General features: G+C 32.5%; 3 protein-coding genes across 4 annotated transcripts; 1 reads left to right on the forward strand and 2 right to left on the reverse strand.

The window, feature by feature from the left end:
- Positions 1-713: 713 nt before the first annotated feature.
- On the forward strand, positions 714-5813 carry LOC116116920 (receptor-like protein 56). 2 transcript variants are annotated; one of them, XM_031402956.1, is made up of 8 exons: positions 714-950; positions 1266-1340; positions 1979-2038; positions 2368-2442; positions 2976-3050; positions 3395-3469; positions 3706-3950; positions 4828-4959. In XM_031402956.1, the coding sequence occupies exons 1-8, from the start codon at positions 920-922 to the stop codon at positions 4870-4872; spliced, it is 681 nt and encodes a 226-aa protein (XP_031258816.1). In that variant the 5' UTR covers positions 714-919; the 3' UTR covers positions 4873-4959. The 2 variants fall into 2 exon arrangements, with proteins under 2 accessions (XP_031258816.1, XP_031258815.1); XM_031402955.1 differs by having other exon boundaries at positions 3706-5813.
- Positions 5814-6047: 234 nt separating this feature from the next.
- LOC116116931 (photosystem II reaction center W protein, chloroplastic) lies at positions 6048-7046 on the reverse strand. The gene is made up of 2 exons (XM_031402965.1): positions 6865-7046; positions 6048-6534 (listed from the first exon to the last, which is right to left on the reverse strand). The coding sequence occupies exons 1-2, from the start codon at positions 6959-6961 to the stop codon at positions 6233-6235; spliced, it is 399 nt and encodes a 132-aa protein (XP_031258825.1). The 5' UTR covers positions 6962-7046; the 3' UTR covers positions 6048-6232.
- A 459-nt stretch (positions 7047-7505) lies between these two features.
- Positions 7506-12488, reverse strand: LOC116116932 (probable galacturonosyltransferase 6). Its single transcript, XM_031402966.1, has 9 exons — positions 12025-12488; positions 11684-11718; positions 11338-11379; positions 11087-11237; positions 10929-10993; positions 10289-10521; positions 9718-10075; positions 8322-8843; positions 7506-8097 (listed from the first exon to the last, which is right to left on the reverse strand). The coding sequence occupies exons 1-9, from the start codon at positions 12149-12151 to the stop codon at positions 7822-7824; spliced, it is 1809 nt and encodes a 602-aa protein (XP_031258826.1). The 5' UTR covers positions 12152-12488; the 3' UTR covers positions 7506-7821.
- Between the last annotated feature and the right edge of the window lie 869 nt (positions 12489-13357).

The following is a 13357-nucleotide window of genomic DNA, read 5'->3' on the forward strand; positions in this document are numbered from 1 at the left end:
AAATTTGGATATCCTACTTTAAATTTATCCTTGTTTCATCCTTTTGACTAGTTGCTAATCCTCGATTTATCTGGGAATTACTTTGGAGGTTGTCAAGAGAATGAAGGTATGTATATCTAATATTTGAGTAGTTAACTAACATGGTTTAAAGAAAAGTGTAAGGGGTAATGTTGATCAGAGAAGTAGATATATAAGGAAAAAGGTAAACTTGTAAAACTTCTCTCCATCTCCTTTTTTAAATTACTCCTATATGTTTAAAGGCCATATGTAATTAATTGCTTTTATGTATAAGGAGTCAATGATAATAAGGTAAGTGTAAGAAGAATTTAGTGTGTGTGAATTTATCAATAAACTATAAAAACCAATAGGGTTCATGCATAAGGTAAATGTAAAAAAATATTATCTTGCACAAAAATAGTTTTTTCTTTTATAATTTTTCAATTAGTCTTTATTTAATTTAAAAAAGAAAGGTATTGAGGATAAAAAAGAGCACATATCATAATTTTCTTCTCCACAACAACACACTTGTTTGTTTGTTTTTTTTTTTTTTAACAAAATATTTTACTTCTAAAATATAGTCCAATTAGATAACTTTAAGGAGAAATGTAACTTAAATAATAAAACTAAATTGTTGTTTATAGCCAAGCACTATAATTCATTTAAAACTGCTTATGATTTACATATGTTGATGGATTAAGTAAATATTTTCTTTTGGAGAAGGAAATTGGTATTAAAAATTAATAAAAAAAACTGGATCAATAATAGATGTTGACATTACCTTTACACAGTATATGACGGCTTCAGGAGTTTGAAACGACTCAAGTTCTTAGATCTTGCATTTAATTTCTTCGACGCTAGTCTTTTACCATGCTTGAATACCCTAACTTCACTTACCACTTTGAATCTTGGAAGCAATAGTATGGGAGAAGGTCTCACACCAGCGAAAAAAGGTAAATGTTTTTTATTTTTCATTTACAAGATTCAATTAATTAATTATAATCTTTTTATTTATTATTTCAAAAAGTAAGTATTTTTCTTGGTTCGGGTTTAGAAAATCTAACAAAATTGTAATAATGTTGGATCGAAATTATAATAATGTCAATGGAATTTATCAAATTACTTCTTTTTTATTTATTTATTTATTTATAATCGCTCAATCTATAATCTTTGAGAATTTATGGTTACTCTTACTCTTTCTAGAATTGATGAAGTGATTCCTATATGATTTTCAAAGTCTATCTACTTATCTTTTTTCTATCGTGCAGGTTTAGACAATTTGAAAAACTTGAAAGTATTGGACCTACAAAATAATCAAATAAGTGGATCTCTATCACGCCTAGGTATGTCCATGAATGCATGAATCAATTATATTTTTATTTTAAATATTTAAATTAATTAATTTATAGAAACTTGACCTTGATTATTACAGGATTTTCCTTGTAGATATTATTAATCAACTGCTTTCAAGGAAAAAATAAATAAATTAGAATGTCAATGGACAACCATATCTCTAAATTTATTTTATTTTAGGGGAGTGATTTTTAGTCATCATCTAAATTATTAGTAGCCCTTATATCTACATTTTTAAAGTTACTACATTTTTATATTCTTTATAATTTGAAACTATCTTCATATTTTACTTTTTATAAAATCTTAACATCCTTTTTTATATCTAATAGGAATTTACTTACAAATCTTAATGTAAATAACTAAAAATTAAAAGTAATTTTAAGTTTGAGACTTTTGTACTTGTAGAATAACAAATGTATATTTGCTTTCTATTAATTTATTAGGGATTTGAATTGTAATTGTAATAAAATTTTATTTGAATATATAAAATCCAATTATTGCATTGAATTATGAAAAAAAAATATGATTCTTTTTTGTATCAAAACATAAAAAATATAAGTGACTTATTTTTTCTAAAATTTCTTCTTGTTTTTTTTTTAAATTCTATTTCTGTTTTTTGTTGATACAGGTTTAGCAAATTTGACAAATTTGAAAACATTGTATCTTTTTGATAATCTAGTGAGCCAAGGTATGTAAAATCTAAAAATATGCAATATGAAATTTATGTGATATATTTTTTTTTTGGATAAAAGAATAGAAATATATATATTTAAACTAGAGATGTATTCACTGTCTTTACTATTGATGTACCAGAACTGAAATATTTATAATAAGCAATCTAGAACTAGAAATTTAAATATTACAATGTTTCACAAAGATCTAATACTACTTAAAATTTGTGAGATTTTTTAACTGCAGTTTTATGTGTTGGACTCAATTGATAATTGAGTACATCTAGCTGATCATAATTTCCTAATATCTCATTTTTCAAATTCTCTCTCTCTTTCTTCGGTTTAGGTTTTGCAAATTTGACAGGTTTGGAGGTATTGAACCTGGGTTCAAATGGAATAAATGGCTCTCTATCAAGTTTAGGTATGTTAAATTTGTAGCAATTCTCATTTAATTTTATCTAAGATTGGAAAATTCATATTTACAAATAAAACTACTTTATTACATAGCTAGTTGCTTTAAGTAATATAATTATAACCTAATTAATGATGCATATATTACATAGCATGAGAATTTTTGAAATAATTGTTTTATTATTATATTATTATTATTAGTGAATTCTGGGCTGAATTATTAATGAAGTGTGAGACAATCCAGTATCTATTATTTTAATAATAACAACAAATAGGTTTCAATGTTTTAAGATAAAATAAGTTAGAATCATCTCGCCAATATTTCTGGCTTTAATAATTTGAAACTCTTAATATAATAAATATGTTATATTTAAATACCAATGTTGAACCTTTTATAATGATTTAACCTTTTGAGTGTCTGTAATAAATTAGATCAAAAATTCAAAATACTTGCAGTTTTAGGTGTTGGTATCAATTAATCTTTTACAACACATAATTTCCTATTTGCTTTTTTAATTCTATTTTTGTTTCTTGTTGGTGCAGGTTTAGCAAATTTGACAAATTTGAAAACATTGAAACTAGGTTATAATCAAATCAACTATTCTCTAGCAAGCCAAGGTATGTAAAATCTAAAAATATGCAAAATGAAATTTACGTGATATATTTTTTTTCAATAAAAGAATAGAAACATATATTTAAACTAGAGATCTATTCACTCTCTTTACTATTGATGCACCAGAACTGAAATATTTATTACATTATAGTAGAAGAAAGCAACCTGGAAGTTTAAATATGACAATGTTTCACAAAGATCTAATACTATTTAAAATTTGTGAGATTTTTTTAACTTCAGTTTTATGTGTTGCTCTCAATTGATATTTGAGTACATCTAGCTGATCTTACTTTTTTCATAATTTCCTAACATCTCATTTTTCAAAATTTTCTCTCTTTCTTCGGTTTAGGTTTTGCAAATTTGAAAGGTTTGGAAATATTGGACCTGGGTTACAACGGAATAAATGGCTCTCTATCAAGTTCAGGTATGTTAAATTTGTAACAATTCTCTTTTAATTTTATCTAAGATTGGAAAATTCATATTTACGTATCAAGTAATATAATTATAACCTACTTAATGATGCATATAGTGACCAATTATAAAGTAAATGAGGGTCATAATATAGTAACTTAAAATTTTTATTTTTATTGAGATAGATATATTTCTTTTTCTGCCAAACTCAAAAGTATAACGATTCCTTTTTCTCTCCAACTTTCTCAGGAATATGCGAGTTGAAAAATCTTGTTGAAGTTGATCTTGGTAAAAATAATTTTGATGGTCAACTCCCTCAATGTCTCACCAACTTGACGTACCTCAAAGTTCTCGTTCTCTCATCAAATCAATTAAGTGGGTACCTGCCACCTTCTGTTGGTGATATGAAATCCCTTGAATATTTGGATCTTCGAGAAAACAACTTTGAGGGCTCATTCTCATTGAGTTCGTTCACTAACCAGTCAAAGCTTGAGGTATTCTTACTCTCAACTCAAAACATGTTTCAAGTAGAGACTAAAAACTGGTTCCCTGCATTTCAATTGAAGGTCCTCGAGTTAACCAATTGCAATTTATATGGCATCCCGAGTTTTCTTCTATACCAATATAACTTATATTACATTGACCTCTCTCATAACAAGTTGGCTGAAACATTTCCCACTTGGTTGTTAGTTAATAACACAAACCTGGTAGAAATGCATTTGGCGAACAACTCGTTCTCAGGAATTCTTGAACTGCCCAACTTCAAACATGATTTGGCTATTCTTGATATTTCCCGTAACAATTTGAGTGGTCAGTTCCCCAAGAATATTGGTAAATTATTTCCAATGTTGAAGTTGTTGAACTTGTCACACAACAATTTTCATGGGCAAATATTTCATAAACATATGAACTTGCCTTTCTTGAAACGCGTGTATTTGAACAATAACAACTTTAGTGGAATGATTGGAAAGGGACTATTAAATTCAATGGGTTTACTAGTCTTAGATATCTCCAACAACAAGATATCTGGTCAAATTCCTTATTGGATTGGTGACATTTTATCTCTCCGATTTCTTTTAATGTCAAAAAATCTTTTAGAAGGAAATATTCCCATTCAACTGAGCAATTTGATACTCCTATCCATTTTAGACATCTCTGAAAATAAGTTGTCTGGACCAATATCATCTTCCTTTAATTGCTCTTCTATCAAAGTATTGTCCCTACAAAAGAATGCTTTCACTGGACCAATTCCAAATTCATTGTTCAAAAGCTCTGAGTTAACAATGCTCAACTTAAGGGATAACCAATTTTCAGGAAGTATACCTACTTGGATCAACAAGCATTCAAGTCTACATGTACTTCTTTTGGCAGGCAATGACCTACGACATCATATTCCCAATCAACTATGTCGACTAAGAAAGCTCACCATCTTAGATCTTTCGCATAATAGACTTAATGGATCAATACCATCATGCTTTACTAGTATGATATCTTGGACAAGAGAAAATTATGTTGATCATGATTCCACAAATGCTTTCAAAGTACTTGATCTTTCTTCGCTTGTTGGTTATCCCAAAAAAATTGCTTTGTACAATTCCACTTTGTCGTTGAGATTTGGTGTTCTTGATTTTTTATCATTTAAACAATTCGATGTGGAGTTTTTAACAAAGAATAGGTATGATTTTTATAAGGGTGACATTCTTAATTTTATGACTGGATTGGATTTGTCAAACAATGACTTAACTGGAGATATCCCGTCAGAAATTGGAGACCTTTAAGGAATCAAGGCACTGAATCTGTCTAATAATTTGTTGTCAAGATCTATACCAAAGAGTTTTTCCAACCTTAAAAATGTTGAGAGCATGGATCTTTCCCACAATAAATTAAGTGGTGAAATTCCATCTGAATTGATGGAGCTATACTTCTTAGGGACCTTCAATGTCTCATACAACAACTTGTGTGGCCCAATCCCTAATAATTGGCAGTTTGGGACTTTTGATGGAAGCTCATATGTCGGTAATCCTTGTCTTTGCGGTCCAATAATTAATAAGAGCTGCACTAATGCGCCGATACTACCCTCATCACCATCTAATGGAGAAGAAGGAGAAGAATCCGCAGTTGACCTGGTGGCATTTTACTGGAGTTTTGGTGGATCATATTGCGTGGTCATATTGGGGTTATTGGTCATCCTTTTGATCAATCCACATTGGCGTATGGCATGGTTTTATTTTGTTGACAAGTGCATTGATATGTGTTTCTATTGGTTTTCGAAATATATATCCTGCTAGGCTGTAATACAGTAACAGACTTGTTCGTGCGTATCTTGAATAATGTTTTTCCTTTCGTTGTATTTTGGTTTGATGTGGTTAATTTCTAAAAAAAATTAAATACATATTTCTTCAGTTCAGTTGTTTGTTTGAATTGGGGATATTATTTTCTCATGAAGAAGACTTATTTTATACATGCCGATAGACTTTAGAAGATTGCGATAAGCTATTATTCTGAATAAACAAAGATATATTTCTTTAATTTCACAAATTACAAGAAGAAAACATATATCAACATCTGAAAATGGAAAAAGTTCTACACTATATAAACGATAATAATAATTGATTCCATGAACAAATCATTGAAGCAAATGAAATTAAGCAAGAAGAAGAAATGACATTAAAAAGAGGGAAGAAACAAGCCACAGAAAAAGTAGTTTTTACTACAACACGGGATTAATGGCCAAACTCTTTACATTTCTACAATGAGGGTTTGGTTTGGCTTGGATTTAAAGGGACAATCCAGACTCCTCATCTTCATCAAGAGTGGCAGTGTAAGCAAAGTAAAGAGCCCAAATAAGACCAAACACACCCAAAAGAATCCAACCAAGAAGATTGTTGCTCAAACCAAATGGAAGACCTGTTCCTTCAGTGCTCATCCTGTCATCCACCAGAGCCATGGCTGGGTTTGACAAGGTGGCCGTGCAGGCCGCTGCCAACAGCGATGCGCTCATTCCCAAGCTTGACTTGTCTTCTTGCTTTCCCTCCATGGAACATCTCAATTTCCCCTTCATTGCCATTCTTGGCAACCCTGCATATGATATATCATGGGAAAATTTAGCTAAAGCCTTTAAACTAAACTCCTTTAATCAAACTGGATATTAAATAATTGATTAGGCTTACAAATTTGAGGATGAAATTCGCACCAATAATTTGATGTGAATCTTATTAACTAAATTAACTGTTACCTACATAGATCAACTAATTCTAGTTACAAAAGTCTGTTAGCTTTTCAATTTCTCTCCACATGGGTATCCATAATGATAATAATTTAAACAATTTTTTTTTTATCTAAAGAGCAAAATCAAGAACGAATCATCTTCATTACAGCATTAAATTTAGGAGAAACTAAAAATCATACCAAGAACAGGTGATGCAGAAGCTCCAGTGTGAGGCTTGTGAACAAGGGTGGCTCGGGTGATTGACGAAGTTGGGGCACTGGCGGAAATGGTGGCCATTGTTTCTTCAAAATGGAGTGAGAAATGAGCACAGGAGAAGTTGAAGTTCCAGCTAATTTTTCTATGTAATTTGGAAATGTATTTACAGATTAATATTTTTGGGGTCCAAACTTGCCACCACACAACATGGATGGATAGGTAACCCCTCGTTTGAGATCCTCTATCCACACCAATCCAACCACTTACCTCCACGTGTCTCCCACTTCATCCTCTCCCATCCAGTCATGTATTGAGCAAGCAAATCACTAACACCTTAGGAGTTAGGACCCATTCCAAATCAACCAATCTTTTTCTCCTCTCCACATCAAAATATAAAAGACTAGGGGTTTTCTATTTGAAATTTTTTTATTTTTTATTATTTTAAAATTTGAAATTCCTTTTACAATATATTACCTTCTTTCTCTTGTGCTAGCTTCATTATCCAATTAATTTAGATGAAGGAAAAAGAATAAGCCTGCTTCATCTGATAGGAAAGGGTAGAGGAACAAATGTGAACAGTCAAAAAAAAAAATATGAAACTGTGGAATCAGCAATGCAAATGATGTAAAACTAAATAAAATGGCTGTCCTTTTCCAAGTATTTCATTATAAGAAATGAGAGTTATTTACAGACATCTACCAGCACTATAACACCCCCTAGAGACTTGCTACAAGCCTACAACACTCTAGTTATTGCTATAAATCAAGCGAAACTCAGCGCCTAGAAGATTACTGCCGGAAAAATTTTGGAAAATTTTGGGTTGAAATTTACATGAGATCATCAAAGAATGAAGTAACCAAGTTGCAATTCCAGGAACAAGTAACCAGTATAATGTGGTCTTGGTCAATTAATTCTACCACTTTTTATGTCGAAATACTCAATTAGTCGTGGATGTTGCATCGTTGCAAGAATGGGTGGTCATACTTGACATGTCTTCCCCAATAGCCTTTATATTTCGAAATTCCAATATCCAACCACGGTTTCATGACTCCATCGTAGTGAATCACCGCTGCTCGCTCAATGTCTCGTCTTGTGATGCCTGAGTCATAACCTAGGCCAAGTAACTGCCATCTCCGGTCTAAAGCCACTGTCTGGTTATAGAAAGTGATCCAACCTAAAGGTAAGCTCCCAGCCTTCCACAAAGGCTTCTTATATCCCTGAAACAAATCACCAAAAAGAAACACATCATTAGAATATTCATTGCATCTGAGATTATTTCACGCATGTAAATGTATATCTGTGAACGTGAAAGTGTAGGAGTGTCGATAATATATATTTTTTTTACAGATAATAAGTGCTAAATCAGAATCTGTTGTTTTAGAGATAACGGAGATAAATAAATCTACTAACAACTTCAGATGAAGAAGGTAAATTCCCATACCAACTGCAAATATTTATGATATACAGAAGTTAGGTTACGTCTCCTCCACTGTCGAAGATTAAACAAATTCATCCCAAATGCCCATGTGCAAGCATTGACATCAAATCTCTTTGCCACCAATGGATCTGAGAAGTTGATAAACATATCCATCCGACGAAAAGAAGCTTCATTTACCTTACATGTCTCCACTGCTCCATTTACTTTCCCTTTCATATCAACACTCCAAAGTCCAGATAGATCACTCTGCACAACCACATCATGGTCAAGTAGTACAACCTTATTCAGTGCAGGAAAAACATCTGGCAGATAAAAGCGAAGGTGGTTCAGTGCCGAAGTAAATCTTGGGTCCTCGGTATTGTGCTTCTTCAATGTGGAATCATACTTGGTGGAAAACCATTTGAAGTTGTCTAAGCTCTGGACCTGGATAGTAGCTTTGCCAGGAGGATTAAATAAAAACCACATGGAGATTGCTGGGAAGTTGAGAGAATCAGTCACCACATGAAATACAATTTTAGCCGGTTCCTGCAAAAAGTCAAGTAATAATAATCATCCTTCGTGCATCTAATATAAGGTTTGAATTAGAAGAGTGATAAATCCAACTGCAGGTGATTTATCACACCGAATGAGGGTGCAATGACAGAATCGTGGTAAAAAATACCTAACGAAATTAAAATTGATATCTCACAGCGCAAATTCATGAATTAACATGGTATGTTAAATAATGCACTTGGCAGACTTTAGCAGTGTTAAAAATGCTAGTCCATTCAAAATATCCATATGCATATAGGCAATAAATTCAAGCATATGAATGAATTGATAAGCATTTCTGCAGATATATTAGAGGAAAAAAAAAAACATGAAAAGATATCCGAAATATCCAATTAAAGATAAGTTGGTAGTAACCATTATTACATTCAAGACATGCAACGTGACAAGAAATAAAACCTAATATCTAATCCACCAGATCTAACCGTTCTATTGATAAAACCATGTTCAAATTTGAGCAGGGCTCAAGATGTGCCAACTCTACCTCAAGACTTGAAAAACATTGCATATAAATTGACCCGTAAAATCCTACAAGATGATTATGTTCAGAGTACTTCACTTTTGGTTTAAGAGAACTATGTGGAAGTGCATCAGCAACATTTCAGCACAAAAATAACAAATACAAACAATCATTCCTCATATGTTTATAATAGAACGATATTAAGACTAATCTTCAAATAACTTTTCAAATTACCTTTTGGGATAAGTAATTCCACTTTTATTAGTTACAGAACTTAAGATAACCAAGAGTTATCATAAATAATTGGGGCAAGAAGAATTCAACCAAAAACAGTAAGAAATGGGGAACAAAAAAAGCAAAACTGGTCCCAGGAAAAGCAGAGGCATTTACCATTGCAGAAGATACTGTGGAGTTAACAACCACAGCACAAGCCATAATATTGTCAGAGAAGACAACATAGTGATATAGATTTGGATGGTGCAACTTTTGTTGGTTAGGGAACTGCCTCTCTTCAGGTTGCAGGGAAAAGTATTCAGCTGTCAGCTGCATAGCAAGGCAGTGAAGGCCTTTTGGGGTAGTTCTAGCAGCAAGCTGAGTAAGATATGAAGCCTGATTCTTCTGCAACCGCACAAGTTCTTCAGCATTGTATGCCATAGCACGGAGCTTAGTAGCCATCACGGGGCAGTCGGGGAAAACACGACTGGCTTTGTACAAGGTAGCCTCCATTCCTTTCATTTTCCGCAAAGCACTGCAAATTCAATGGTTCTCAGATCCCAAATTTTTTTATTGGTGATTCCTAAAAAGAATTTGGTATAATTTTTCCTTATTGTAATTTTTTAAGTGCCATACAAGAATCTCTTATTCAATCAGTACACAAGAATTCTCTTCAATTTCTTTTTCCAAAAGTCCACTATATCCTTGGGTTATTCTAAATGAAAAGGGGATTAGCAAATTTTTGTACCTTTTTGACAAATCAGAATCCTTAGTGGCGTCACTCACTGCTCGCTCCAACTCTTTAATTCGAACTCTCAACTCTTTCACTAAGTGAGAATTACTGCCTGATGGAGCAAAATTCAAGTATGCTTTAGCTCTAATCACTTGATCTTTGATCTGCCTCACCTTCACATCTGTCACTCTCAACACTGGAGGATGTACCTTTTCATCATGTCGAGCTGCTTTTAGATTGGTTTGCTCCTGCAACCAAGAAAAAATTGAAAAACTCATGCAAATTGCAAAAGTTGAAATAATAAATATACTGTTGAATATAAAATATAGAATATTGATGGCTGCACAAATTGGTGTTCCTAAAAATGCATACAACTGATTTTCACACACAAAGGAGAAGGAAAAAGAAACATCTCATTATAATTTTCACCTATTCATAAGTCCTATGGCAATCTTGATATATAGGAGACATATAAATATTGATATGTAAAAGAATAAAATGAGGCAAAGCTGTTTCAAACCACTAAAAGTATTATCCCCATCAATATATTCATAATCTTTGAAAAATATCTGGCCTTACCTGTTATGCATCATACCAGGTACTAGCATGACAATCTAGATTGTACTCAAATTAAAATTATCCTACATATGCATACCTTTTCATGGGAAACTGCCTTCTGTTCTAATTGCTGTTTTTCTTCTTTTCTTTCACCATTCATTTCTGAAAGTTTGCAAATTAAATTTCAGTTTACAATCTATAAAGTAAGAAGGCAAAGAAAACAAAACAAAAATACATACTCGTGATGATACCAACCATTGTTTTCCAAAATATTGAAAGTATCGCCAACACTTTCATACCGGTTGGACTTGTTATTCTCATCAGAACTGCCCAAACTAACTGCAGAACCAAAATCCTTGTCTTTGTATACAACCAGTTTCGGCTCTTTCACTCCTTCTCCAGCTTCCTGAACCGCAAAGCAGGACAAATTCCACATATTTAAACTAAACAAATATCAAACTAAAATGTAACAGCAAACCACAGTGTAAGAACAAATCACAAATTACCTGCTCAATTGCATTAAGTCTTACATTCTCTGTCAAAAGTTTCTGCACCAAACAAACAAAACCAGTCCTCAATAAGCAAAAAAGAAACACCATCTATAATCTATATAGTTGCCAGGACAATTACAAGAAAAACTAAAAGTATAAACCTAACGTTTTTCAACCTCTAGTAGTTACCAAAATACAGCAATTTTCCTCACTGCAAAGCGAGATTTCTCACTTCAGTGCATATAAACTAATAAAATACAATAAATCAAGAACTTGATTTAGTTTCCTGTACTCTATTTTTGCCAGCAACCAAACAGAGCAAGAAGCAAAATAACTGAAATTCAAAGAAAAAAACTCGTACGGGAGTAGACAAGTCATCCATGAACTCTTTCTTTCCTGCAAAAGAAATAAGATCAATCAATACACACGCATCAAATAACCATTAATAATCTATGCAAACTACAAAGCATTTACAATGATCCATATACACGAAGGAAATCAATCAACATCAAGAAATGCAATAATCAACAAACAAATTCATATTTCAAATCATCAACATCTGATTAAATCTGATTAGAAATATGTATCAATTCATATGATCACGCACACTATCATCACTAAAGCTTTCTTCTCTCACACAAATATTCGTACACGCATCCGAGAGAAACTTATCGGTTCAGGAGTATGTGCACGGAAGCTTACCGACGGGACTGAATGTTTTGATCCTGCTAGAGACGAACACAATCGGAGCGACCACCGAAACAGAGAGCAACGAGAGGATCATGATCCTCTGCCATCGCCGAACTTGATTCATCAATAACAATCTCATTTTCTGCTCCGCCAAAAAATAATGAAAACTAAATCCTTAAATCTTATGCAACTTCTTCTTCTTCTTTGTTTCTCTCTTCAATCGTTCTCCAGAAAGCACATTTCACAGATTCAAAATCGAGATATTCGAAATTTGGACAGCAAGTAATAGAAAAGAAAAGAATAATTAAATTAGGGTTTGGAGTTTCCCTTTTTTGATGCTTTGCATTTTTGGAAGGAGAGAGATTTAGTTTTGGTTTTGGTTTCAGAGAGAAAAAATAAACGTGAGCGAGCTTGTTGTTTCATGTTCGGGCGGGGCTGTGAGGGGCTGGCTGGTCTCTGGAGGAGGTGGCTTTTTTTTTTCTCTTTTTTTTTTTTTTTTTTTTTTAATTTCTTGTTTAAAAAAAAATCTTTTAAGTTATTTAATTTGATGTATTTCTGTTTGGAATTTATATACTTTGAGGCTGCGTTGAGATTCGAGACGCGAGATGAGAGGAGTGGTCGCTACGGTGTTGGTGCGTACGTGGCAGATAATGCGGACGAGGGTTTAAAGTCGTTGATTTTGATGAAAATTTTTTCATCTGTTGGTCATATGGTCAAGGTCAACTGCGGTTTAATTTTCTTGAAACGCGTTTAAACGTGTTGATTTCAGTCTAATCTAATATTTCATAATTACGGACAATAAATAATAATTATTAGTAATAAATGGAATTAAATAACTGAAGCGTTACTAATGATTCTGATTGAGAAATAATGTTGATAAGTGATAAGTAGCTCATGTGTCGTGATTGGATTGGTCAGAGGCATTGGCAATTGGGCTCATTAAAGTGATAGATAGGTCCATCCAGGGGGAAATGTCAACCTCAAACCTAAACCTGCCAATCTAACAGAAGTCAAGGAGGAAATGAGAAGGGCCATTTTGCTTCTTTGGTTTGGCACTTTGGCTTCTAGACTTGTGTTATGTTGAGCATGTGGACCATTTATTTCATTTTTGTTACATGCATCTTTTTCGTGATCTAAATTCAACCAAACTTTGGATTTTGTGACTATGATTAGAAATAAATAACGATAACTAGCAGGGGTTTATCTCATTTATTCATATTATAATGTATGCGTTTGGTTTAATATTTTTATCCCTATTCTGGATCCTATTTTTCAAATAGCGTTTGGTACAATATTCTCAAATATTACCCTATTTTTTTTAATTACATTTTAACCCCATAAGATT

This window comes from Pistacia vera, unplaced genomic scaffold, assembly GCF_008641045.1.
Source record: "Pistacia vera cultivar Batoury unplaced genomic scaffold, PisVer_v2 Contig79, whole genome shotgun sequence".
NCBI lineage: Eukaryota > Viridiplantae > Streptophyta > Magnoliopsida > Sapindales > Anacardiaceae > Pistacia > Pistacia vera.

Bases quoted from the DNA above. Each gene is read 5' to 3' on its own strand.
- LOC116116932 (XM_031402966.1), bottom strand. From the start codon at position 12,151: ATGAGATTGTTATTGATGAATCAAGTTCGGCGATGGCAGAGGATCATG. The intron at 11,238-11,337 runs GTAATTTGTGAT...TTTGCGGTTCAG, and splicing joins GACTTAATGCAATTGAGCAG to GAAGCTGGAGAAGGAGTGAA. The intron at 8,844-9,717 runs GTAAATGCCTCT...GACTTTTTGCAG, and splicing joins CCACAGTATCTTCTGCAATG to GAACCGGCTAAAATTGTATT.
- LOC116116931 (XM_031402965.1), bottom strand. From the start codon at position 6,961: ATGGCCACCATTTCCGCCAGTGCCCCAACTTCGTCAATCACCCGAGCC. The intron at 6,535-6,864 runs GTATGATTTTTA...TATCATATGCAG, and splicing joins TTCTGCATCACCTGTTCTTG to GGTTGCCAAGAATGGCAATG.
- LOC116116920 (XM_031402955.1), top strand. From the start codon at position 920: ATGGGAGAAGGTCTCACACCAGCGAAAAAAG. The intron at 951-1,265 runs GTAAATGTTTTT...TCTATCGTGCAG, and splicing joins TCTCACACCAGCGAAAAAAG to GTTTAGACAATTTGAAAAAC. The intron at 1,341-1,978 runs GTATGTCCATGA...TTGTTGATACAG, and splicing joins TGGATCTCTATCACGCCTAG to GTTTAGCAAATTTGACAAAT.